This window comes from Falco biarmicus, chromosome 5, assembly GCF_023638135.1.
Source record: "Falco biarmicus isolate bFalBia1 chromosome 5, bFalBia1.pri, whole genome shotgun sequence".
NCBI lineage: Eukaryota > Metazoa > Chordata > Aves > Falconiformes > Falconidae > Falco > Falco biarmicus.
Window position 1 is genome coordinate 92093133 of NC_079292.1, and position 25653 is coordinate 92118785.

The window sequence follows — 25653 nt, forward strand, 5'->3', positions numbered from 1 at the left end:
TCGCCCCGCCCTGCCCTGCAGCACACTGCACCTCAGCCCCGCACGGCCCGGCACCCCCGCCCCGCCCTGCACCCCCGCTCCGCAGCTCCGTCCCATCGCCTGGCCCCGCCCCGCCCCACCCAACCCTCTCCCCCGGCTCCGCCCCTCCCGGCCCCGCCCCGCGCCCCCCCCCCCCCGCCGCACCTGGCGCGGCGGCCCCTCCCATTGGCTGCCGACCCCCGCGGCCCCCGCCGCGCCCGTGACGTCATGCTGCAGTGGCGGGGCGGGGCCGGGCCGGGCGCGGGCGGGTGCGGGCCGGGTGCGGGAGCGGGGCCGCGGGCCGGGCTGCAACCCGCTGCCGCCATGGGCGCCCCTCGGCCCCGCGCCGCCGTCCTGCTCCCTCTGCTCTGCCTCTGCGCCGCGCTGCCCGGCGGCGCCTCCAACAAAGGTGAGCGGCGAGCACGGCCCGGCACGGCGAGGCCCCGGGGCGGGGGGCTGAGGCGCGGTCTGCCCGCGGCGCTCCGCTCTGCCCCCCGCCCGCTGCTGCCGGGCACCCCGCGTCCCCGCCGGCTCCGGATTTTTCCGCCTCTTCGGGCTTCCGCATCCCACCGCATCTCACCCTGTCCCGCCGCATCCCACCGCATCCCACAGCACCCCACCCTGCCCCATCCCGCCGCATCCCGCTCCACCCCACTGCATCCCGCTGCGTCCCACCCCATCTCACCACATCCCACCCTGCCCCATCCCACCGCATCCCATCCCACCCCACCGCACCCTGCCATGTCCCACCCTGTCCCACCGCATCCCACCCTGCCCCATCCCATCCCACCCCATCCCACCCCATCCCATCCCATTTCATCTCCCTACTTTCTCCCTTGGTCTCCTGCAGCTGCTTTTCCTCCATTCCTCCTTCTCCTCCTAGCATTCCCCTCGTGTTTCCCCTTTCCCACCCGCTCGCCTTGCTTTTGTTTCTGTCGCCGTGGTGTGGATCCAGCTTTCCCTCCCTTGCGTGTGCACAGAGAATGTGTTGCTTCTCCAGCCACCTCCAACACACGTCCCCCACCTCCATCTTCCAATTCCTGCTCATCCATCCACAATCTGTCAATAGGAATTACGCCGTTACGCAGTAACAATGCAGGTTGCTTATATAAAACAGTATTTTATGTGCTAAATACGTAAACCCCCCCCAACCCTAACGCTACAGTTGTGACGCCCTGAATGCAGATGTTCTCTGAAGCCGCAGGGCGATGGGCAGAGCTGGTTTCCAGGCCTATGGCTGTAGAGGCAGGTGTGAGAAATTCATCTGAGGGGAGTCAGTGCGTCAATAACCCAGCAGCGTGGGAGAAAGTGAGAAGATCCAGGAGGCTGGGGTCAGTGGGAATGCGGCACCTTGGGGTGCTCACCAGGCTGCGGGGTGGGCACTGCGTTCTGCGGTGCTGGCGTTGGCAGGGGCGTTCATTTGTGTCACTCTGGTGCTGGGGCCCTGTGGCAAGGTGAGGCCCCTTGTGCTCTGGATTTTCTCTCTCTGTGAATTTACACCCTGAAACCTCTACCCACCTGTGGCAAATTATTTCAAATTGATGGGAGCTTTCTCGAAGCTGGCAGGAGTCTGTATTCTAAAAATATTCCCCAAATGTTTTTCTGATCTCTAGGAACTCATTTCCCGAGAGATCGGGTTGGTTATTCCCAAGTTGCAGGTGGATGCAGCGAAGGATTTCTCCCTTTGCCACCAGCTTGTTACCCCAGCAACAGGGCACACCGGGCGTCTGTAGCTGTGGGCCCCCACCTCGGGGATGCACGGACCAGAGCCATTGCAGAGCGGAATCTGGTGGGGGCCGTGGAGGGCTGGGGTGAAACATGGGCACATGCACACAGGGAGGATTCCACCTGCATACTGAGCAGCACGGATGTTCCTCTGGATTCCCTGCGCAATGCTCTATAATCCCAATCGATAGGATGAGGGAGAAATGCCACCCCACGCTCCTTGCCACTACGCCAGGCTGGGTCTACCCACTCTGCCCTGGTGCATCCCCGCTCTGTCCTGCCGCCCTGCCTGCTGGTCCCCTACCCAGCTCCAGCCGCACCCCCGTCCCCATTTGCAGGAGTGCTTGTGGTAAGGGACACAGTCCCTTTGGGGTCAACGCATCATACCATGCCAGTATCTTCAGAGCATACTGTGCTGCAGAAGAATTTGCATACTGGGAGTAGTGCCCTTGAGGGGAGGGCTGCATCTCCTGCTCCCCATCAGCCCAAGCCATCTCTGCTCAGAGCATTGCTTGGTCGTAATAAATCTTGGTCTCCAGGGGGCTGGAGAGTGGGGGATTATCTGGGAATAGGGGTTGTAACTAGGCCATGTAATATAATCTCTGAGGCTCATTTGGCAGGGAGTGGGCATGGGGGAGGGGTTTTTAATTTGTAATGATTTTTATTCTCTCCCCCCTCTTCTCCTCTCCCCTTCCCCCCCAACCCCCACCCCTTTATTTCTCCCTTTCCCTGCCCCGGAGCCTGTGCGATAAAGATTAATTTGCTATTTCTGGGCCTGTGACATTTTTCAGAGCCTCCTGCTGGCTGCTGCCTTCATGCCAAGCCTGGCTGGGCTCCAGCCCACGGGATTAGCAAGGAGGGGCCAAAGGAATATGGTACTCGCCATGGAGTGGGGAAGGAAGGAGCAAGGGGGCTCTCAGAGCAGGTTGTTATAGGCGTAGGATGCCAGGCTGCAAGTGTACCTGAGTGCATGCGTGTGGTCCCTGGGCCTCAGTCCAGAGGGTACAAGGTGTAAGTGATCATGGCTGTGTGCAAGTCTTGCCCCCCCCGGGGACACCCCAAGGGAAGGTGTATCCTGGAACTTCTAATTATGGCTTCAATGAGCTAAAGGATTTAGTGTTTGCAACGTGTTTCCAGAATCAGGCTACTTCTGCCTCTTGATTTCATTATATTTTTTTTAACTGCTCCAGCTTTCCTGGGCACTCAGGTGCCTCTCCACATATGTCTAGTAAGATGAGGAGTAATATGTAATGAGGAGGCCAGAAGGAACACATTGTTTCTGATGAGATCTCCTGAAAGCCATGTAGAGTGGAACTAAAGAACTTCTTCCTAGCCTATTGTAGACTTACTTTCAGCAAAGGTGGGGAGGTGTGGTTGTTACCTGCCACTGGTTGATATTCTGGTCTTTTTCTACTGAATCTGTCACTGATGGCTAATACATTCCTGTGCTCCATGCCTTACCCGAAACCCACCTCAGCAAACAAGCACAAACCCTGGATCGAAGCTGAGTATCAGGGCATTGTCATGGAGAACGACAACACAGTCCTGCTCAACCCACCGCTCTTTGCACTGGACAAGGACGCACCGCTGCGCTACGCAGGTAGGTGGGCAGCAGCCCTGCAAGGCTGGGGGGCAGGGGGGGCCTTCTGAAGAGGCAGAGGCAGGGACATGTTCACCTCTGTGCTGGGTTCCAGCTCTCTCCAGGAAACGATCCCCTCCGAAGCTTGCTCCAGAGGAGTTCCCCAGCCAAGTCTAGAGGTGGTTTGGGCACAGCTTGATTTAGGATGCTGTGAGCCGTTTCCCTCAGGGAGAGAAACTGAGGGTGGGGCCAGCTACTTTTTGACGCAGTTCTGCTGTTTCCAAAGATCACATGCACAGCTCTGTGTGTCTGTGAGCGCCAGAGAAAGCTGGTAGGGCGCGCTGTGTTGGCAGGGCCGCATCTCCTCGCAGTAAGCACAACGCCCTGTAACCATGGAAGAGGCTTTGTGAGGGTTGTATTCCTGGTGCTGGCTTAGGCCGTGCTTGGAGCTTCCTCATTGCCTCTTCCCTCGGCCCTGGGAGAGGAAACGTGGTCCCTGTGAGCTGAACTTTGGGATTCAGGCCTGCCGCTCCACGTGCTGCGCACATCCTGCCCGGGGGGGGGTGCTGAGGCACCGCGCATCCCCGTGCTCTGGCTGCCTGCAGTGTGTGGCCTCCTGCCTCCCCGGGGCATGCAGAGGAGAAGTAAGGTGCTCCCTCAGCGCTGTGCCCGTGTGGCACGAGTAAACCACCTCGAGCCTTGCCACCTCTGTCTCTCGGTGCTGGTCGGGGCTCCTGGCTGTGGGAGCGGTCCCCAGCAGAGGGCAATCCGGACCACTGATGGCACTGGGAGGTGGCCGGAGGGACCCCTGGGAGCCACAGCCTGCTGGAAACGGTGGCACTGGGGGCAAAAGGGGAACGTCAGCCTGGGAGGAAGAAAATATGGGAGAGGGAAGCCAGGGGGCACAAGGCACAGTCCTCAGGTCTTTTCTTTCTCCCCTTTCTCTCTGCCTTCGTGGGTGCCAGGTGAAATCTGTGGCTTCAGGATCCATGGGGCAGGGGTGCCTTTTGAAGCCGTGATCCTGGACAAAGCTACAGGCGAGGGGCTGATCCGGGCCAAGGAGCCAGTGGACTGTGAAGCACACAAGGAGCACACGTTCACCATCCAGGCTTATGACTGTGGAGAGGGACCTGATGGAGCAAATACCAAGAAATCACACAAGTAAGTCCCTGTGGTCATTGCCGCATGATATAAAATGCGATCTGACACAGAAACACAAACAAAAATTGCTGTGGAAACGCTTCCTTCAGCCAGAAGTATTTTTCCCTAGCCTTGATACTGTAACTCAACTTGTTAATAAAACCCAAAGAGAAACGTTCACTGACTGAGTCATAGGAGTGACTGCACTGGAGAGGAGGGCTGGTTGGCAGCTGTGTCTAAGGACTGTTGCTGCATACGGGCAGGAGATCCGGATTACTTTATCATTTCTTTTGCTCTTCCTCTGGGGTGGGAAACCATTGCCCACATCCCTGCATGCCAGCATTGCTGCATTGAAACCCAAGGTTTCTTTCCTTGTCCTTGCTTTTGATGGCTGAAAATCAGGCTGGTGCACTTTGGGGGAGTGACTTACACTGACATTTAGGTGGTGTAATGGCCCCTTATCAGCTGAGCAGTTCTTACTGATGACTTTCTGCATCAGGGCCACAGTGCACGTTCGAGTAAACGATGTGAACGAGTTTGCTCCTGTCTTTGTGGAAAAGCTGTATCGAGTGGCAGTGACTGAGGGAAAGCTGTACGACCGCATCTTGCGTGTGGAGGCCATTGATGGAGACTGCTCGCCACAGTACAGCCAGATCTGCTACTATGAGATTCTCACCCCCAACATTCCCTTTCTGATTGACAATGATGGTAAGAAGCATGTCACCCCCCGGCTCCTGCTCTGCTCCCTCTCCGCCAGTCCCATTTGCTGGCAGAGCTGTGCTATATGAATTTTCTAGCACTGCTGACCTCTCTCTGCTGGTGCAGAGATGCAGCAGCCATTTTGTGGGATGCTGTAGCTTGTTACAGAGCGGCAATGTGGGGGCATGACTCAACCCCTTCTTGGTTGTTTTTGTAGTGGATCAAAAATAAGTGATTTCTAGATGGAACATCTTTGAGGAAACTGTCTTTCCTCTCCCTTGATGTCTTTGCTTTGCTAACTAGGGAACATCGAGAACACAGAGAAGCTGCAGTACAGTGGGGATCATCTCTACAAATTCACAGTGACAGCCTATGACTGTGGAAAGAAGCGAGCTTCTGATGATGCAGAAGTGGAAATCCAGGTGAAACCCACCTGCAAGCCCAGCTGGCAGGGTATGACACCTCCAAACACAGCTAGGTCTTCCCTTTGCTTTTGCTGAACTGCTGCTCGGTCCTCCTCATGGCGAACGTTTGTATATAAACGTACAGATCTGTATGTCCATCTATATGGTTCAGTTCTGGCACCAGCCCATCAGTCCCATCTGAGGGGATGCAGCAGGCATCTATCTAAGTCTGTTGCAAAGTCACTGAAAGACAAACACTGGAAAATTATTCCTTGGATTACTGTGAACTACTATGTATTTGATAAGGCTCACAGGACTATATTCAACGTAGATTGTTATTGGGGCTGCTCATCTTGAGAATATTTGGCTTTTCCAGTGGTGTTGTACACCTACAGGTTCACCTGTAGAATGAAGGGGAAATCCACACAACTAAATGTCTGCTCTGCCTGATAAGAAGGGTTGACAATCCAAGGAGTGATGCTCCACTGCTGCTAGCTGTAGAAAATGAGAATTTGGACTTGGTGCTTCTAGGAAATCTTCCGTTGCACTGATGCCAGCTGCGTAATGTTGTCTTGTCAGTGTGGAAAGGGCCAAAAATCTCTGTTTCTGGGCTAGTCCATGGATGCCACTTGTGTGTGTGCCAAATGTTCTGGCCTTGGGTCCTTGGCAGGACCTAGCCCCTCTCTTTGGCTCTTCTTCATTAGGCTGGAACAAGAGGATTGAGTACACACCGGGTGCAGGCAGCCTCGCACTGTTCCCCAGCATTCACCTGGAGACCTGCGACGAGCCCCTCTGGAACATCCAGGCCACGGTGGAGCTGCAGACCAACCATGTGGCCAAGGGCTGCGACCGGGATAACTACTCTGAGAAGTCACTACGCAAACTCTGTGGTGAATTGGTTCTTTCCTGGGCTGAGGGCAGCTGTGGCACAGCTAAACCATGCCTCTAGGCACCCTTCCCCTGGAGGGGTTCCCAGAGGTAGCTAAGGGATTCACACAGCAGGGGTGCTAGGGGACCTGTTCCTTGCATCTGCTGTGGTCAGCAGGGCTGGGAGGGCACCTGGCTCATGTGCTGCATTGAGGGGCAGTGAGCACCCTGCCTGTGCTCCCTGTGCCTTCCTTGCTGGGAAAGCAGAGGTTTCTGTGCATTGCCCCAGCCCACAGTCTATGGGACTTCTCTAGCACAGACGGAAAAGTCACCAACCTTCTCCAGACAGAAGGGCTGTAGGCAACTCGTCCTCTCCCTGGGCTCTGGGGTGTCACAATGAGCCCTCCAGCACCCTCTTGGTCTGTTCTCCAGTTCTCAGTTCCCTATTCTCCTGTTCTGCTGACATTCCTGATGTCTTCCCTTCTTGGTAGGTGCTGCCTCGGGAGAGATTGACCTGCTGCCCGTGCCTGGCCCCATGGCGAACTGGACCGCGCGGCTCTCGGTGCACTACAGCCAGGACAGCAGCCTCATCTACTGGTTTAACGGCAGCCAGGCTGCCCAAGTGCCCATGGTGAATGGGCCCAATGCCCACGAGGGGCTGAGTGACCACTTCACCCTGTCTTTGTGGATGAAGCACGCCGTGGTGCCCAGCAAAGGCAGGCGGGAAGAGGAGACAGTGATCTGCAGCACAGTGCAGAGCGGTGAGATGCTTTTCCCGGAGTGATGCTTCTGCCCACTGCCTCTGACTTGTTAGAGGGGGTTGTCCCTGCAGGGGGAGATCTCTGGTGTCCCACGGCAGGACCTGGGCAGGGGTCCCTCCTTAGGAACACAGCTTCGGGTGTCACTTCTGGGAGCGGCCAAGCCGCTGGAGCCTGCGGGGCAAGCACCAGGCGTGCAGGCTAGCCCATGCTTCTGGGCTCTGGCTCCGAGGTGCAGGGGTGCGGTGCATGGCCCCTCTGGGCTGTGGTGGGTGACCCCTGTGCTTGCCCTCGGCAGAGGATGGCTACTCGCATTACTCTCTGACTGTGCACGGCTGCCGGATTGCTTTCCTCTACTGGCCACTGCTGGAAAGTGCGAGGCCTGTGAAATTCCTCTGGAAGCTCGAGCAGGTGAGGAAAGCGTCTGTCTCCTCCTGTGTCCCTTCTCTTTCTGCCCTTGGCTGACCCCTTTGGCTGCTGCCTGCCGCAGGTCTGCGATGATGAATGGCACCACTATGCCCTCAACCTGGAGTTCCCCACCGTCACGCTCTACGTGGATGGCGTCTCCTATGACCCTGCCCTCATCCACGACAATGGCCTCATCCACCCACCACGGCAGGAGCCCTCACTCATGATCGGAGCCTGCTGGAGCGGTGAGTGCCTGCACCCTCACCCACACGGGAAACGGAGGCATGGAGGGAGAGCCAGAAGAGGTGAAAGAACCACCACCCAATACTGAACAGTGCAAACTGCACTGCAGCCCTCTTGCCTTCTTGGCACCGATGCCAGCATGGCTCCTTCCTTCCTCGCACACCAAGCCAGCAGGCCATGGAAGCGATAGCTCAGGGACAAGCGGCACTGGCAGCTTCGTGCCCACAGCAGTAGAACATGCGATGGACGCTGCCATAGCAGGCAGTGTCAGTGCAGTTGAAACTCTGCACCTCGTTCAGGTGTTGGTGTTTCTGTCAGCGCTTTTCACTAGAAAGCAGGCGGTACTGTTTGTGCTGCCGGGTGTACCAAAGGGGATTTCTGTGTCTTGAAGGTCCATATGAAGAAATCACAAATCCTTCTGTAGAGGAATTGGGTTGGAGGACAAAGATCAAGTTAGGAGTGTAGTTAAGCCACTACCAGATTAAAACCTGTTCTGTGGAGATGTAAATCCTCATTTCCCTGGTCTTTCAGTTCTCCTGCAAGACTGAAGCAGGACAGAACTAGAAGAATCTGCCTGTCGCTTGCCTTCGCTCCAGCAGAATTTTCTAGCAAGATCAGATCTTTACTGTTGTACTGCTTCTTCCAGGTCAGGGACCCTTCCACAGCTCTGTGCTCTCGACTGGCCTTTTGCAACCAACAAATGTTAACCAGCATGGGACACCTTTGTGAAACCGTCAGTTTCAAAGGGGTGTTGAGAACGTGGCTTGTTGTGAACATGGGTAGGAGCATGTTCCATAAATGGAAATCAATTAATTCCCCAAACAGCTATCATTGGGAAAGGAGGAGCAAACAGCCCAACTACACTTTCTCCCTTGTAGCAGTTATTCATCCTGGAGTCTCACCACCCCCTCCACGGGGGCACTCGGCCCTCTTTCATGTGTGATGGGCTGGCTTTAGGGCTGAAGGGTGCACTGCTGGGCACATGAGCCCAGACCTGATCTTTCGGACTGGCCAAGGCAGGCACTTGTACAGGCACTTGCCTGACCCTGTAACTACCCCTTCCCAATGCCTTACTGCTCATCTGAATGCTCTCCTTTTGCAGAGGAGAAAAACAAAGAGAAAATCAAAGGAAGCGAGAACTCTACTGATGCTGTACAAGGTAGGGAGAAGAGAGAAGACGATTCTCTTCCCCTCTTCATTGTGCATGACTATCACTTCTTGCATGGTGCCTTCCTCGTGCAGCTCCCCCGCTCCCGTCCTGCCACCTCCCCCCATCTTGGGAGGAAAGCCCTTATGTGGGAGATTGGTCCTTGGCACCTTGATATCTGTGGAGCATGAGAAGGCTGATAGGAGGACTACAGCCTGCTTTGAGAGATGGAGTCTGCTTTTTGTGTGGAGAAACAGTCCTCATGCCTGATCATTAAAGTTGGTCTCTGAAGAACACAATAGCCATTAGAGACATCAGGAGATGTCACCTCATCCCTGACTGTCTATGGAACATACAGTTTCTTTTAAAAGCCCTCACAGGAAGCAGAGTAAGAAGGGGACAAGAAATTGTTTCCATCTGGCATTCAGCAGTTTTGCAGAAACTTCTCTACGCTACCCACTGTTCACTGCCCTAGTCTTCCCATTGGTCTGTCCTTCTCACCTTCCCCCATCTAGAATCCAACAAATTGTCATCTTTTTACTTCAGCATCCCCCGTCTTCTTGTCTTTGCTTTTCCATGTCCTGTGCACCCTTCTGTCTCTTTCTGTGTCCTTTAACATCTGTACGTCCCTCACACTGTTGCTTTTGTCGTCTTTGTCTTTTCCATGTCTACTTTTCCTGCCCCATGCACCCCTCTGCTTCCCTCTACCTCCCGTAACATCTGTGTGTCCCTCACACTGTTGCTTTTATTGGTTTTGCACTCTTCCTCGCTGTGTCTCTCACACCCTCCACCTCCCATGTTTCCCTCAGGAGATCCTCTGTCGATACACCACTACTTCCATGGTTACTTGGCTGGCTTCACTGTGCGCCCTGGTAGCTTGGAGAGCCGGGAGGTTATTGAATGCCTGTATGCCTGCCGTGAGGGGCTTGATTACAGTGACTTCGACAGTCTGGGCAAAGGGATGAAGGTATGCCCATCTGCCCAGCTTGCATGGGTCTCCTCCACTCTCCTCCCCAGCCTTGCTTCCCAGGACTTTGCCTGCTCCCCCACCTTGGACAACTCCCCACCTTTCTCCTTTGCATCTCTGTTAGCCTGAACTCTTGACATTTGCCAAGGAGTCCTGAGTATTTTCTTCTCTTCCACCTCTAGGTTCATGTGAACCCCTCTCAGTCCCTGCTCACCTTGGAGGGTGACGATGTAGAAACCTTCAACCACGCAATCCAGCATGTGGCCTACATGAATTCACTGCGCTTTGCTACCCCTGGGGTCCGGCCACTCAGGCTCACCACTACCGTCAAGTAAGTGGACAAAGTAGCACCTCTGGCCAAGTGTAGCCAGCAGGTTGCCTCTCTTTTGAATGGAATTGCACTCCTTCACCTTCTATTTTAATTCTAGTGGATGGTCTCGAAATGGGTTGAAGTCTTGCTGAAAACATCACATCCCGTACCCAGATAACGCTGGGTCCTGGTGTCTGTGCGGGTGGCAGAACTTCCACCTTCCCACCTGCTGTTCCAGGCACGTGGGCTGGCTTTCTCTGTGATGTGTGGATGTGACCAAGCTACCTGAAAGCTGATGATGTCATTCCTACCACTGTCTTTGTAGGGAAGGCATTCCTTCCCTGTCTCGCACAGCAGGTTATAGGGAAGCTTTAGGAAGACTACCAGAGAAAGGCTATTCTCTTTGCTGGCAGTAACGGGCAGGAGGTGTTCTTTCATGGTGTTGCTGGTGGAAGCTTGGGCCAACTGATGCTTTCTACTGCTCTCCTTCAGGTGTTTCAGTGAAGAGTCCTGTGTCTCCATTCCTGATGTGGAAGGTTATGTTGTGGTGCTACAGCCGGATGCCCCCCAGATCCTATTGAGTGGCAACACCCACTTTGCTCATCCTGCATCAGACTTTGAGGCTCCAGATGGGGTCCCCCTGTTCCCCAACCTCCAGATCACCTGCTCTATTTCTCACCAGGTGGAGGCCAAGAAGGATGAGAACTGGCACAGTACTGGTGAGTGGAGCACAGGGTGAGGTGTGAGAGACAAACTGGAAGGACCTACACAAGCTGCTGTCCTGCAGAGGAAGTAGAGCCCCTTGTTACACCTAAAATAGAGAGTTTAAAAATATAGTAGCACGGCACATTGTCTATCAATATGTAGGCTAATCAGTTCTTATCCCTTTCTGCTCCTCCCTGTATTTTTTCTATCTACCGGGTTCCTTTGCCTCATTCTCTCCTCCTTTCCCAGGCTGCTTATTCCTAATCCCTTTCACATTTTACCTACATTTCCTTTTATTGAATTCAGCACGGGCTGGATGTCCTGCCTGCTACCCTCTCCACTCTTGCACTTACTCAGTCTCCTCCTGCTTCTTGCTCTCCTGCTTTCCTCATTTGTTGCATCCTCCCGTTTGCTCTCCTGCTTTCCTCATTTGTTGCATCCTCCCGTCTCCTCCTGCATCACTTATTCCCATGAATTCTCCAGTCAGTTTCCTCACACCCTATAATATCTTGTCCCTCCGTTTTTCTCCATCATTCTCAGACTATTTCCCTGCACTTAGTGCTTTACATGTCCTTTCAATTCTTTCATCTCTCCTCTGGTAATGGATTTTTTTGCTCAGTTTTCTGTTTAGCAGCTTTGCCTTTCCTCCTGTGATGGTTACGTTGATGTTAGCCCTGCTGAAAGCAGGTAGCCGTTGAATGTGGTTGCCATTTTAAAGAAGGTACGATCTCAGCCGTGGTAACTAGCAGTCCCGAGACAGGGGAAATCTTTCAAAAGCACTCAGGGTCTGGGAACGTGTGATAGGATTGTTCCTAATTTGCACATTGTCACTGTCAACAGAGTCCTTACAGCCAAGATGTGTTATCATGAACCAGTCTGATAATATGTTGTTCCAAAATAAAGTGACTTTATTATGTGCATAAATAATGTCGTTAGAACCAGCGAACTCCTCCAACAAGTAATTAGGCTGACAGCAATTTTACTCAAGGTCAGTGCTAGCCAGAGAAAAGTCATTAGGTATGATGTGAACATTTTTAAGTAAGTGGGTACCACTCTGAGTAACTCCTGCCTTCACTGATGGCTGGCTGGCTTTCTGGCCCTGTTTTCTTCCTGCTTGTGCCCCAGTGACAGACACCCGAATGTCGGATGAGATTGTGCACAACCTGGACGGCTGCGAGATCTCGCTGGTAGGAGATGACTTGGACCCAGAGAGGGAGTATCTGCTGCTGGATGGGGCTCTGCTGCAGCAGCGGGGCCTGGAGCTTGCGAACACCTCTGCCTACCTGGCCATCACTGGTATGTCCCTCCTGGCCACAGCTGACCATGCCAGCGGCCCCTCCGGCAGCGCTGGGAGAAGCACGTAGCCCGACGTTAGTGATGCATTGGTGTACTTTGCGAGCCTCTGCGATGTAACCGTCTGTCAAATTCCTGGCTTTGGGAAGTCCCATGCCATTTTCTTGGGGACAGGGCTGCTCGTCCAGCACATGGTGCTAGGGCATGGTGTCCGAGCCCTCACCCAGGCTTGTGTCACCCCTCCTGACTTACTCCCTGGGGTCTGGTGGTCTTGGGTGCCAGCGGCAGTTTACAGGACACAACTGGGGAACGGCACGTCCCACAGGTTGTGGACCGGTACAACGCTATTGTCCTCTCCAGAATTTAACAGGGCTGTTGCTCTTAATCCTTCCTTCCCTTCGCCTTGTTTAGCAATGCAAGCAGGGATTTCATCAGGCCCTTTGCAGCCAGCTCCATTTCTGCTCCCTTCCTAAAATTAATGAACCCAACATTGCCTTGGATTCCTCTGTAGCTCCTGGTTGCTATGAGGTTACGATGCCAGATGACTCTGGAGCAGGAGCTTCCTCACCCCACACCAACTCTCTCTTCTTGTCTCAGGCGTGGAGAGCATTGCAGTTTATGAGGAAATACTACGCCAAGTCTCGTACCACGTCAGCCATGGTGCTGCTCTTTATGAAAGGAAGTTTCACCTGTCCTGCACTGAGATGAACGGACGCTACTCCAGCAATGAGTTTACTGTTGAGGTACAAGAGCAATGCATGCACATATGTGTACTTGTGCATGCATGGAGAGGACATGGTGGACGGGAACATGCACTGTGTGGAGTGTACCATGAACACAGGGCTGAGTCTCTCTTTGTCTGGTCTTTCTGCAGGTGAATGTCCTCCACAACATGAACCGAGCTGCTCACCCTAACCATATTCTGAGTTCCCAGCAGTTCATGCACCAAGGCCACCATTTACCCCCGGAGTTATCTGGGCACAGTTTGGCAAGCACCCGTAATAACCCAAGTACGTGACACTATCTTTTGAGTTTATTCCTTTAGGTCAGGGTGCCAATTTTCTGATATCCTGGTGGAACCCACAGCAGAGGATTCCTTTCAGGCTCCCTGTACCCATGTTATTGAGTTCTCATCCTACTGCCCTGTCCCACTCGCCATTAGCAAACGACCTGCACTCTTGTGTCAAATTGTGTTTTAGAGCTTGGTACAACAATCCTCCTCTTTTGGTGTGTTGCTTTCTTGATGTAGAAGCAGTCTGAAATCTACACCTGAGAAGGTCTAAAAATAACAACCGTAAGCTGGTACGGTTTCATCCTGCACCTTGCAAAGGTGCTATGCAGGCTTGGGTAACATAATTTCAGAAAGAAGCTTCAAGAGCAGGAGAGAAACAAGAGAAACAAGACTGCCACCATCTTTAAAGAAAAAAGAAAAAAAAGAGATGGGACTGGGTGGTGGTCAGCAAGGCAGATAAATGTAGGGGACGGCACCACACAGACAAAAGGAGGATTCTTGCCCCTGAAACAGAGGAGAGAGAAGCCTGAAAACTAGAGCTGAGCCTTGTTGGCCTGTGCTGGCAGCCCTGTGCCACAAGCATCGCGGGGGCCGGCCGGCATGTGCTGGGCCAGCACCAGCCCAGCCTTTGCCTCTCCAGCCCTGCCCCATTGTGTAGGAGGAGGAAGAGCTGCCCCTGTGGCCCCCAGCAGCCCCAGCCGAACCCACGGGGGGCCTGGGTCGGTTCTGCAGGGAAGGGGGGTGTCTGGAGAGGTGAGGCTCAGCCTGCAGGCCTAGAGCAAAGGGGGGGGAGTTGCGTAGGGGTCTTGGATGAATCTCAAGTTTTTTCCTGTGGAGAAACCAGGCTTTGACCATGGCATTAAGTAGATGGCCACCATAGCCCTCACCTCTGCCCCTGCTCAGACTTCTTTTGGCTCCCTTCTTTCTCTAGTGCTTGCACAGGAATCACACCCTCAAAAAGCATCCAAGTGCCCTTAGGGGCTCGCCCCAGCATGTTTCTCCCTCCTGTGCAGCGTATATCGGTGAGCTCTGTAGATAAAAGACGTGCAGTCTACAGGCCAGGATGGCACCAGAGGACACCCGAATGTAGGCATCTTGGAAAACCATGCAGGCCTCAAGCGAAGATGCAGCAGCTGAAGGCGGGAACTGCCTGTGCTCAGGGGAGCAGGAAAGTCAGGATATGTTCCTGCCTAGACCAGAAACTCCAGGCTCCACCCAGGAACCCCAGCTCCTGGTCAGGTTGGAAATGCATGTTACTGTGACAGACTCTAACCACGTCTTCTCATTTTCTTTCTCCAAAGTGGTCCCCAGTGCTGCCACTGTCATCATTGTGGTGTGTGTGGGTTTTCTGGCACTCATGGTGATCCTTGGCATCCTGCGCATCCATTCCCTCCACCGGCGGGGAGCAGGGCAAGAGGTTCCTGGGGCTGCCGAAGTTGGGCACATGAGCACTGGAGGCAAAGAGAGCGACATGTTCTGGGACGACTCAGCCCTCACCATCATAGTCAACCCCATGGAGGTGAGGAGCAGCCACTGTGTCTGGGGCTGGGCTGGCAGCTAGGTGGCCAGATCCTTCCCCTTACCCCATGTCTCACCACCCCAGTCCTACCAGAGCTGCCAGGAGAGAGCAGCAGAAAGCAGCGAAGGCAGAGCTAGCAAGGGCACGGAGGATGAAGATGACAGCACCGACTCGGAGACACCCGACTCCCCAGACAGCAATGACATGGATGACCGACACATCGGCAAAAGCGATGGCTCTCACCGCTACTAGGAGCTTTAAAACACCAGTCCAAGGGATCCCCCAGAAACATGGCTGGAAGGAAGAGGTGTCTAACTTCTTCCTTCCCCCACCGTGTACACATGCGCTCCTCCCTCAATCATCATTTCTGCCTCCCATGTTCCTTCGTCTTCTGCCATTCCCATTGTGGACCTCCCCCACATTATTGACCCCCCCATCTGGCTCTCTAGAAACATGTGTTAGGGCACTTGCACATGACAGTGGCACAGGTCAAACTGCGATGAGGAAGGAGGGGCTTGGAAAGAACAGGAATTTGGATGGAGGAGCCAGCCATAGGGCTCAGAGTGGGGTCTCACAACCCTCCCCAGATATTATATATATATATTGTATATTTTTTCAATGTTGTCGTTTGAGGTTTATTCTTGTTTCATGCAAAAAAAACCCGAACCCAAACCACTGCAGCTTGTGTCGCTTTGTAAAATTGTTGATACTCCTAAACTAAATGAATGAAGGTAAGAAGGATGAGAAAACAAAGTGGATTTTAAAATAAATGGATTTCAAATAAAATGTTCAGGGCTTCTGCAGTTTTTCACTACAAGCAGGGAAAGAAAAAGGCAGCAGAGCCTCTAACGTGAGACTGGAGATTGTCCAGAACATGTATTTACTGAAATTACTGCCTTATCTTGGGGAAGGGTTACATTCTTTAGTGTATGTGTTGGAACAAGAAAAACACATCAACCCTGACCTCCTGCCTTTTTGAGAGTCAAAATACTCTTTGTAAACACAGGTAGCCTTCCCCAGGACACAGGGCTAGGAACCCAGAGAGGAACAGAAGGCATCCCAGCCTGTCCCAGGCAAGTGCAACGCATGCAGCAAACTGAATTCTTGATTGCAGAAGAAAAGTAAGGCTCTTTCCATACACTTAGTGTAACATCAGTAGAAACGGGCCAAATACTCAGCCTCATCCATCTTTTTACCCAATCCACTTTCTTTACCAGCATAAACCAGGGGTTCCAGCTTGTAGCAGAACAGTCCCAGCACTTCTGAGGGAAGGAGGTGTCCTCTTTCTCTTGGGAACGGAGGAGACGAAGGCACAATAGGTATTGGCAAAGCACAGCTATGAGCCCAGTAGCATGATTTGTTAGGGTAGTGCTTCATAGCAGGGTGTGCTGCTTCGCTTCATCAACTTGGTCTGGTTATTCAGACCCTGCAAGGCTGCCAGCTGCCTGACTTGTCTCGGGGCAACAATGGATTACATTAAGGACCAAAGGGCAGATTCTGCAATAGGACATTTGGTAGCAGCAAGGTTGAGAAATCTTCCTCAGGGGCAGGACAGTAGCACAGTAGGCGAGAATGGAAGAGCCCCTCTCTGAGGGCATGAAAGGTTTCAGCGCAAGGTCTCTGCTTGCTGCAGTTCTCTCGGATGTCTCAGCTCTAGCCTGCCTTCATGTCCAACTGTGCCCACATACGGTTGTTACCGAGTCCAAAAGAAGTGAACATGCTGAGGCTGTCTAAGATATTCTTATGATTTCTCCTTTGTCTCCTTCCCAGTAAGTTCCATGCCCTTTTTTCATTCAAGGAGCTTAAGGCAGGAACTGTCAAATTACTGCCCTAACATCCTGAAACACTGGAATAATTCAAGTCTCCGGAAAGAAGAATGGGTACACTGTGCACATTGGAGCCAAAAACATTGCACAAAATAGTCTTATGTCCTGAGGATGCTACGCCTGACCCAGTTCTGATAGCTATCTGATAAAAAGCACCACCTCTTGGAGCACTGAAAAAAACAAGTCTCAGGACCATGAGGTCCCTACAGCAGCCTCAGCCAGGTGCTACAGCATGCTTATGAGGTGGAAGAGGCCAAGCGTACGATGAGTTCATAGGTAGCCATCATGATAGCTGTGTTTGGGATCTGGCGGATCAAATGAGCCAGGAGCCCTCGGTATAAAGCCAAGGGTCCCTCTTCATGGACCACAAGCTGCAGAGTCTGTATAAAGGAACGGTATCGTGACCCTTCTTCTCGCAACCGTGTCCGAATGACCTCTGCAGAGACAAAAAGGGAAGTGATATTAGCAGGTTGATCATACAGGTGCAGCATCTCCCATTGAGGGGAACATGAGCAAGGAGAGTGGACCCACTCACCATGTGGATATGCAATGCATGAAGCACATGTTTTGGAGACAGCAGCAGCTCCCATTAGTCCAAAGAAATCATGGCTGTTTGATGACAGTGTGAGCGGCGGGGAAAGGGAATGATGGCTGTTTCTCAGCTGCTGTTTCAGTGCTTCATAGATGACAAAGTGTATGATGGTCTCTGACACTCCAGCATAGGAGGCAGTGATACCACGGTAAAACCCACAAAGGCCTTCAGTGTGGTACACGTGCATGGCACATTGGAGGGCATTGCTGGCCATCTCCCCCTTCGCCCTGTAAAGAGGAAGAAGGGTTAGAACGGCATACTGCTCCGCTGACTGCTGTGAACACATCTCTATGGCTCTGCATACCTTGAAGACCTATGTTCTGATGGCAAGTCACAGACCCTTACCCAAGCCCACCCCCAAGCTGGTCCAGATTTGACACAGAGTGGCTCTGCATTGCTCACCTGCCTTACCTGGCTTCCAGCTGCATCCTGGTTTTCACTAACCAGATAGGGTTGGTAAGTGTGGCAGAAGTAATGCCTGGAGAAGATGAAGAGAACCATGAGCACCAGGATCATGCTGACAGTTTATGAGGAGGTGCTGATCTATCAGCTCTCTGAATTCTGCTTGGCAAACCTCAGGCATTTGCAATTTGAGAATGACCTTGAGCTCCCATGGGAGAAGAGACATTTAGGGCAGACTATCTGATTCTCCTCCTCCCCCATTCCAAGCTTTTGCCTGGTGGTAATTAGCTCCCCTGCCTCCAACATAACCCTGCTACAGGCCCTGGCATTGCAGGAAAAAACAGGCTAAACGTGCAAGAGTGGAAGTTCTTTGTTAGGGAACCAGGGTGCATCAAGAGAAATGATTCTGTGAGTGGTCTAAATTACACGCTGCCTTCTCCCTCCCACGCCTGAATAGAGCTCTTTTCCCAATAGCTGCTGAAGGGTGTGAAGACTAGATCCTTGACTTGAAGACATGAGCCTAAGAAGAACAAAGAGTGAGAAAACATTTTGATTACACAAGGAACTCACTACTACAGGTGTGGAGGGAGAAAATGTCAGAAGACAGAGCAGGACTGATGGGGAAGGAATGGAACCATTTACACTTATGGACAGAAGGACCCCTTGGCTCCAATTTGAGAAAAAAGAGGCTCACCTGCACTGGCTGCTGCTAGCATGTGTACTTTCTTGGACTCTGGCACAAGGACAGCATTGAGCTTCTCCTTAACACCAGAATAGGCAGCAAAATATATAGCCCTGTTTGGAAAGAAATGCAAAGAGGTTACAGCTCACCTGTGAGGAGCAGAGACAACACTGCTGTGGAGTCTCACTCCAACTTTTCTTACTCCCAACACAGGTCTGTCTCATGTGACATCAGGTACCATTTATACTAAGCCTACAGCAATCATCTTATCTTACAACTATGATCAGAAGGTCCAGAAAATACGTGCATGAAGGAGTTCTGTTTCACAATGATCACAAGGCCCAGACCGCTTTCAGAACGTGGAGCAATAGCTGTCACGGAGCTCCTTTAAAGCGTGATCAGCATGAGCTGTCCTCAGGGAGGAGCACTCACCGGGAAGGAGCAACGCCAACAAGGTTTGGACCCAAACCTCGGAACAGGGATCGCATGCCTTCCTTCTCGAGGATGGCCCTACAGAAGGAAATGAACAGAGGAATCAGCAGAATAACTAAGCTGGGGGCTCTCCCATTCCTCTTCATTCTTCAGCAACTCTTGTAACATCCTCTCCTCACTTTCCATGTTATCCTTTTTCTGCCCTACTCTCATTTTCTCTCCAGGCACTTGTCACTCCTTCAGTTGATTCCTATTCTTGCCGACACCATCAGTCTGGGTCTGATCAAACCACTAGCTGAGACATTTCTCAGTCCCAAAAGCTGCTTTGCAGACTCAGAGTTCAAAGCACAGATCAGCTGTGAGAAGCAGATGTACCTGTTCTTTGATGAAACTTCCTACTGCACTTGTGGTTTCCAGAGCCTTAGCTCAAACGCTACTTCCAGCTCTCTTGCACCCCCCGCTCCCCTCTCCCTGGTAGCCAGACCTTCACCTCCCTGGCTCTGACATGCACACTGCCCTGTCCTACTCACCGCAGCAGCTTGAGCACTCCAGGAGCCGGTGGGTTGGGGTTCGTCAGCCTCACGCTCACCTCCGGCAGCTGGAGCTCCGAGAGGCACAGAGGCCGCAGGGCCAGCTGGGATGACTGCAGACGTGTCTTCACCACCTCCAGGGGACAGGTCAGGATGGCTCCAGCTGTGCCACCACATCTAGGGCATAACAGCACACATAAAAAAGACCTCTGTGCATGAACAGGGCAATAATTTTAACCCTGCAAGTCCACCACCTCTCCCCTCTAGGAGAGGTCAGGTCCCCCAGCCTGCGTCACACATGGCCTCCTGCTCTGACACTGATTAACGCAGCAGTGGCTTGGCTTGGGACACCTGGCAGCCTCACTCTGAAACCTCACTCAGTATTTCACTCAAACAGTCCCAAGTCCATAGGAGCTCAGCAGTCCCTCAGCTCAAAGCCGCTGATCTTTGCATTCAGAGTTTCCCAGAGCAAACATTTCTGCTGCCTGACCTGGCTGCAATGCCTTCTGCTGAGATCACCAGGCACCGTGCCCCACACCTCCCCACAGCAGCACTGGCTCAGGGCGGGGCAGCGCAAAACTCTCCCACCCCCTGTCTGCGCCACCCACCATCCAATCAGCCCCACATCGGCAAGGCCCTGTACGCAAGATCTGTGTCACCCCTGGCCTGGCTTGCCTAATGAAAGAGGAGCCCAGCCTTCAGCAGACAGAAATTATTTTTGGAACTCATGAACCATCACCACCAGTCAGCCCAGTCACACCTCAGTAACACAGAAAGGACACGCATCCCCTTTTTCCCTTTCTGCCAGCCAGCGACAAGTCAGAACTGAAACGTTCGGTTCTCGGCTTCTGCCCCTTCAGAGCCTCCAGCTGATGGCTCTGTTCTTCTGGAGGATGCTCACCACCAGAGAGATGGTCTGAGGTGCATTTGCACACAAAGCCGCGCCAGGGGCTTCGACGGACAGTGTTCATATCTGCCACAGCCAAACGCACTGTGTTCCACAACAGGCAGAGGCTTTAAAAAAAGCTTCCTCTGCTCCAAGGAAAGAAAAGCCAGCCAAAGAACTGCAAGGTGTCAGAGAAGAATCAAGTGTATCAACAGAATGGCATATGACGGTACAGGACGGGCAATGGCCAGAGTGCTGAAGGATTCTTTTGAAAGTCTGTACAGCTCAGTGCACACATAACGTTGCTCTCTCACAGCCTCTGCTCCTAGGGCTTCGTGTATTACTGCCAGCAGGTTAGGGAGAAAAAAAACAAAAGAAGAAACAAAGAGAGAAGAAACAAAGTAGAAACATAAAAAGAAACAAAGTAGAAACATAAAAAGAAACAAAGTAGAAACATAAAAAGAAACAAAGTAGAAACATAAAAAGAAACAAAGTAGAAACATAAAAAGAAACAAAGTAGAAACATAAAAAGAAACAAAGTAGAAACATAAAAAGAAACAAAGTAGAAACATAAAAAGAAACAAAGTAGAAACATAAAAAGAAACAAAGTAGAAACATAAAAAGAAACAAAGTAGAAACATAAAAAGAAACAAAGTAGAAACAAGTAGCGCTCCCAGTATCTAAAAGCTGAGCAAACCGTACAACAGGACAACATTTAGAGAAGCAATTGCTTGGTAGCCTAAAGATTTTTTTCTCTCTCTCAGTGCATAAGCAGACACAGCTTTATGTAATGTCTTCATAATATCTCACTTCTTCAAGAAGCCCCTACCCAAGCCTGGTCAGGATATGAAGTTGAACCCACACCTCCAGTATAAGTAACAGTTTCCTGAGTTCAAGTTCCTCGGGCTACTGATATGTATAGAAAATAGATAAGAATTTTAAAAGCAATAAGAAGAGTTAAAGAAATTGTTACTCCTTAGTGTGGTGGCCACTTACTCAGCAGTAAGAGCATCCGAGGTGAAGGGGGACCTCTGAGCCACTATGGCTCAATGGCGGGACTAAGGAAGATTTTTCAGGGAGCGAAGAACACTGACTAAGGAAAGCTAAGGAAATAAGGCACAGCAGTTGTTCAGAGCTAGAAGAAATCTAAACTATGATGCATTATCACATGCTACATGATGATACAGCTGCTCACAATGCATGAAAGGCATAGGTCTCCAAAATCTTCTGTTTCAGGAGAAATGGACAATTATGTACTCTCGTCACAAAGAAATGAACTTTTTTCAGTCCAATACTAAGGAAGGCAAAATTGAACAAAATTTAGTCAGAGGAAATATTTTAAAAATCAGCAGGCACAAAACCTGCTAAAAATAGCTGACTGGGGAGACGTCATACCTATAGATTTAAATGTCTAAGAAATGTTAGAAGACTGGGGAAATATACTAGCTTAGAAGAGTTCTAATGTCTATCAGGACTAAAAAAAAATGTGTATTTGTAGTAATTTATGCTGCTAAGGTTACATGATTATATGACCTGAGATTCATGACAGAAGAGAATTATGGAATCAGATCACTATAGACTTAAGAGACACTTTGTATTAATCAGTGTTTGTCAGGGAGCTACGTTGATTTTGCTTTTTAACAGAACTTAAACAAAAGGTGGATTCACAAAAGCAACTACAAAGATGTAACATACTTCAGTTTTGCAAAAAAAAAATAAGCTTGGTATCTCACAAAAGCACGCTTAGAGCCTTAGCACTCTGTCTACAGCATAGATGCTGAATGGCTTCAAATCAGAGCACAAAATCTCAAAAAGAAGAAGAAGAAGAAGAAAAAAAAGTTAGCCCCACTTTTTTCCTGCCCTGAAACCAGTTGTCAGCAGTGGTCCAGCAAGAGTCTAGGAAAATCACTTCAAACCAGACCTAACAATTTTCAGGTTTTCCACTAACAGACAGGAGGTAATGTTTTACTCTTGATAAAATCCATGGATGTCAAAGATTGTCACAGTACTGAGCCAAGCCGTGATGACTGGCAAGTAACAAATATCCACATGGAACTGAGCAGTCACCAAGGGTACTTACACTGGGCTTAAACAGACTGGTTTAACAAAACCAACCCCCTGACTAAAGCTGTTACTCCAGAAGCAGAAACAAAAGCAATTCCTGCAGAATACGATGAAGAGCAGCAGCAGACAACCAGTACATGTGCTCCCAGAGAAAAGCAGCAGCAAAAAGAGCTAATTGAAGAAGGCAGGTAATTTCACCTCAGAAAACAGTACTTGCCTCTAAATCGCGCTTTCACATTTTAAAAGGAAAACTGGAAAGTTTGAAGTGGCAGAAAAAGTGGATTAGTTGAGAGAAACACAAAAAATGCCATTAGCATTTTTTCAATGATCTAAAAAGGGTATGAGAACATACACTGAGGCAACATGGTGTCCTCATTTCAGCTGGAAGAGAGTTAATCTTCTTCCTAGGAGCTGGTGCAGTGCTGTGGTTTGGGTTAGGTATGAGAATAATGTTGATAACGCACTGATGTTTTAGTTGTTGCTAAGTAGTGCTTACCCAGCCTAAATCAAGGACTTTTCAGCTCCCATGCCCTGCCTCTCAGGAGGTGCACAAGAAGCTGTGAGGGAGCATAACCAGGACAGCTGACCCCAACTAGCCAAAGGGCTATTCCCTATTCCATACCATAGAACATCACGCTCTGTATATTGGCTGGGGGGGGAATTGCTGCTCGGGGACTGCCATCGGTCAGTTGGTGAGGAGCAACCGTATTGTGCATCCCTTATCTTCCTTGGGGTTTATTTCTTTCCCTCTTTTTGTTGTCTCCTTTTTCATTACAATTATATTATTATTATCATAATCATCATTATTTCAATTACTAAACCTTTCTTATTTCAACCCACGGGTTTCACTTTCTTTTTGGTTTTCCTCCCCATCCCACTGGGGTAGGGGGGCTGAGTAAGCAGCTGCATGGTACTTAGTTGCCAGTTGTGTTTAAAACATGACACAAGGTTTACTGGTAATTCCCATTTTAGCCTGCCCTTAGGCTATCCAAAAATTGAAATGGCTTGAAGATATTAATTTAAAAATAACAATGACAGGTCAGACAATTCAGCAGTTAAACCAGGATTCTGCCTAGGACACAGGCAAATAAAGACCACCTGCCGAAGAGTAGGAGAAATACTCATCTCCAAAATACTGTCCCAGCTTCCACAATTTTCAGCTCAGGGACTTCCTCAGCCAGAAATGCTGCACTGCATTTAATAGCCTTCAACACATTCATTTCATCAATCTTTTTAAAATGCTTTCTGGGCACATAAAAAGCTTTTATCCTCTAATATCCTCTGGCCAGGAGTCCCACAGTTTAACTGCACGTTGTGTTAAGAGTTATGTTCTTGCATTAGTTTTGAACAAACCTCTCACAAGTTTCATTTGATGGTCCCCAGTTTTCCTCCTAGGAGAGAGAGTGAACAACCATTCCTGTGTGAGATCTGTTCCATTAGGTAAAACAATATTATTAACTACACACTGCAGCAATACCAAAACTTCTTATTTGTCTCTTGGGTTTTGATTAACTGTAATTCAAGGATTATTGCTCAGTGAGCGAGTGCAGGATACAGACTGACAAAGCTCCCACCAGCAATGCTCCTGTTGCTAGCCAAACTCATGGTTTTTCAGGAAGGAAAGTGGAAAGCAAGGATGAGGAAAAGCTTAAGAAGAATAGTAAGAAATATGAAAAAATATATTAAGAAAGGCTAAGATGCAGTGCCTATATAGTTCAAAGGTTAAATTAATGGAAGAGAGTAAGATATGTAAAATAACACTGCAAATAGAGAGGGCAGGGACATGTAAGCAAAGATCCACATAGCACAACCACCATCAGCTGCAAAACCCCAGAAATCTACTAATTAGGAGCAATTAAACGATGTGCTTTATTGCACATGCTATACCGGACCTCGGTGCCAAGCAGACTCCAACAGCCTGCGGGAGTTGGGAAGGGACCAGGTGCTGCCTGGGCAGGGCAGGCCCGTCGTGGCTCAGCAAAGCCCGGAGGACACAGTGTCTTCTGCTTTAGGACATCGTGAACCCACAGCTCATTAAAGACTTAAACGACAAATGTTTCTTAAAGAGAGGCAGGGCGAAGCGCCACGTGAGCCGGACTCGCTCAAGGGCACGCTGCGGGTCGGGGGCGCTGCTGGGACCCGCGGCCCAGGGCCCGCCGCGCTGCGCACAGCCGGGGGGCGGGCGGGGGTCTCGGCCGGGCGCGGGTGGGGGGGGCCGGCCGCCCTCCCGAAGGCGGATGCTCTGCTCTGCACGCTGCTCTAGACCCCTCGGCACCCCCCCACAGCCCCCCCTCCGCACCCCGCTCCCCCCCGCCCCCAGCTCGGGCCGGCTGTCAGGCCGGGCGAGGGCCCCGAGTCGCCGGGGGGCTCCCCCCCCACCCCAGGCCGCCGGGCCACGCCTGCGGCCGGGCCGTCCCTGCGGCTGGCGCCGCCGCGCTTGCCCCGGCCCGGCGAAGAAGGCGCGGGAGGCGCCGCGGGGCCCCGGCGGTGCCTGGCTGAGGGCCGGCCGGGCCCCCCGCTCCAGGCCGGGCGGGCAGCGCTGGGGCGGGCAGGCCGCGGCCGGTGGGAGGGAGCCCGGCCCGCCGGCGGGCGGGAGAGGGGCGCAGGCCCGGCGCTCCACGGGGGGCCGCCGCAGCCGCGTGGCTCGGGCCGGCCCGGGGAGGAGGGCGGGCCTGGGGCCCACGCCGGCCGTGCGTCCCGGGGCAGGGCCCCACGCCGGCCACTCACCCTCCGGCGAGCAGGTGGAGCAGGGTGCTGTGCTGCGGCATGGCCCGGCGCTCTGCCTGGGCAGCCTGCCCCACGCCGGACCGCCTCCCCGCCGGGCCGCGCCTGCCCCACGCCGGACCGCCTCCCCGCCTCCGCTCCCCGCCGGGCCGCCCCCGCACCACCTCCCCCCTCCCCCCCCGCACCACCTCCCCCCCCCTCCCCCCCCTCCCCCCCCCCCCCCCCTCCCCCCCCCTCCCCCCCCCCCCCTCCCCCCCCCTCCACCACCTCCCCCCCCCTCCACCACCTCCCCCCCCCTCCCCCCCACCTCCCCCCCCACCTCCCCCCTCCCCCCCAACCTCCCCCCTCCCCCCCCCGCCACCTCCCCCCTCCCCCCCCCCCGCCGCACCACCTCCCGCCCCCCCCGACCTCTCCCCCCCCCCCCTCCTCCCCGCTGTTGTGCTCTCGTTTCCCTCCTTGCGGGTTCCATTGACACAGCTCCTGTTGCTCAGCTGGTCGATGCACTTTCATTAAAAAAAAATTAAAAAAATAAAAACTACCAACCAACAAAAAAAAAAAGGCAAACAAAGAACCCTCGTCTTTGTTTTGCAAGTGAGGAAACCAAGGCAGAGATGGCACAATAGTTTCTGGGAGGTCAGGGCTGGGGGAGTGCTGGGGCGGAGAGCAGAGCCTGGTCACCCCTGCCCGGTGGAGCAGGTGCTGCCTCAGGTGTTCGAGTTGA

General features: G+C 52.3%; 2 protein-coding genes and 1 long non-coding RNA gene across 6 annotated transcripts; 1 reads left to right on the forward strand and 2 right to left on the reverse strand.

The window, feature by feature from the left end:
• The first annotated feature begins 245 nt into the window (after positions 1–245).
• CLSTN3 (calsyntenin 3) lies at positions 246–15580 on the forward strand. 2 transcript variants are annotated; one of them, XM_056339049.1, is made up of 18 exons: positions 246–427; positions 3221–3343; positions 4288–4483; positions 4962–5170; positions 5465–5614; positions 6270–6455; positions 6924–7193; positions 7489–7601; positions 7681–7843; positions 8944–9000; positions 9798–9955; positions 10138–10286; positions 10758–10984; positions 12096–12266; positions 12861–13006; positions 13138–13273; positions 14577–14794; positions 14879–15580. In XM_056339049.1, the coding sequence occupies exons 1-18, from the start codon at positions 247–249 to the stop codon at positions 15044–15046; spliced, it is 3021 nt and encodes a 1006-aa protein (XP_056195024.1). In that variant the 5' UTR covers position 246; the 3' UTR covers positions 15047–15580. The 2 variants fall into 2 exon arrangements, with proteins under 2 accessions (XP_056195024.1, XP_056195025.1); XM_056339050.1 differs by lacking the exon at positions 8944–9000.
• A 60-nt stretch (positions 15581–15640) lies between these two features.
• Positions 15641–25057, reverse strand: LOC130149458 (solute carrier family 25 member 36-like). Of its 3 annotated transcripts, XM_056339107.1 has the most exons (8): positions 24936–24992; positions 20019–20322; positions 19259–19435; positions 18729–18806; positions 18309–18409; positions 17624–17690; positions 17156–17439; positions 15641–17056 (listed from the first exon to the last, which is right to left on the reverse strand). In XM_056339107.1, the coding sequence occupies exons 2-8, from the start codon at positions 20042–20044 to the stop codon at positions 16857–16859; spliced, it is 933 nt and encodes a 310-aa protein (XP_056195082.1). In that variant the 5' UTR covers positions 20045–20322; positions 24936–24992; the 3' UTR covers positions 15641–16856. The 3 variants fall into 3 exon arrangements, with proteins under 3 accessions (XP_056195082.1, XP_056195080.1, XP_056195081.1); XM_056339105.1 differs by lacking the exon at positions 20019–20322 and having other exon boundaries at positions 24936–25057; XM_056339106.1 differs by lacking the exon at positions 24936–24992 and having other exon boundaries at positions 20019–20580.
• LOC130149470 (uncharacterized) lies at positions 21221–24929 on the reverse strand. The gene is made up of 2 exons (XR_008821928.1): positions 24101–24929; positions 21221–23599 (listed from the first exon to the last, which is right to left on the reverse strand). It is a non-coding gene; the product is annotated as an uncharacterized LOC130149470 (long non-coding RNA).
• Positions 25058–25653: the final 596 nt, after the last annotated feature.

Excerpts from the sequence above, each read along its gene's own strand:
- CLSTN3 (XM_056339049.1), top strand. The coding sequence starts at position 247 with ATGCTGCAGTGGCGGGGCGGGGCCGGGCCGGGCGCGGGCGGGTGCGGG. Across the intron at positions 5,171-5,464 it reads CTTTCTGATTGACAATGATG|GGAACATCGAGAACACAGAG; the intron begins GTAAGAAGCATG and ends TTTGCTAACTAG. Across the intron at positions 12,267-12,860 it reads TGCCTACCTGGCCATCACTG|GCGTGGAGAGCATTGCAGTT; the intron begins GTATGTCCCTCC and ends TTCTTGTCTCAG.
- LOC130149458 (XM_056339105.1), bottom strand. The coding sequence starts at position 24,976 with ATGCCGCAGCACAGCACCCTGCTCCACCTGCTCGCCGGAGG. Across the intron at positions 18,410-18,728 it reads GTTGGCGTTGCTCCTTCCCG|GGCTATATATTTTGCTGCCT; the intron begins GTGAGTGCTCCT and ends CTTTCCAAACAG. Across the intron at positions 17,440-17,623 it reads AGGATGCAGCTGGAAGCCAG|GGCGAAGGGGGAGATGGCCA; the intron begins GTAAGGCAGGTG and ends TCCTCTTTACAG.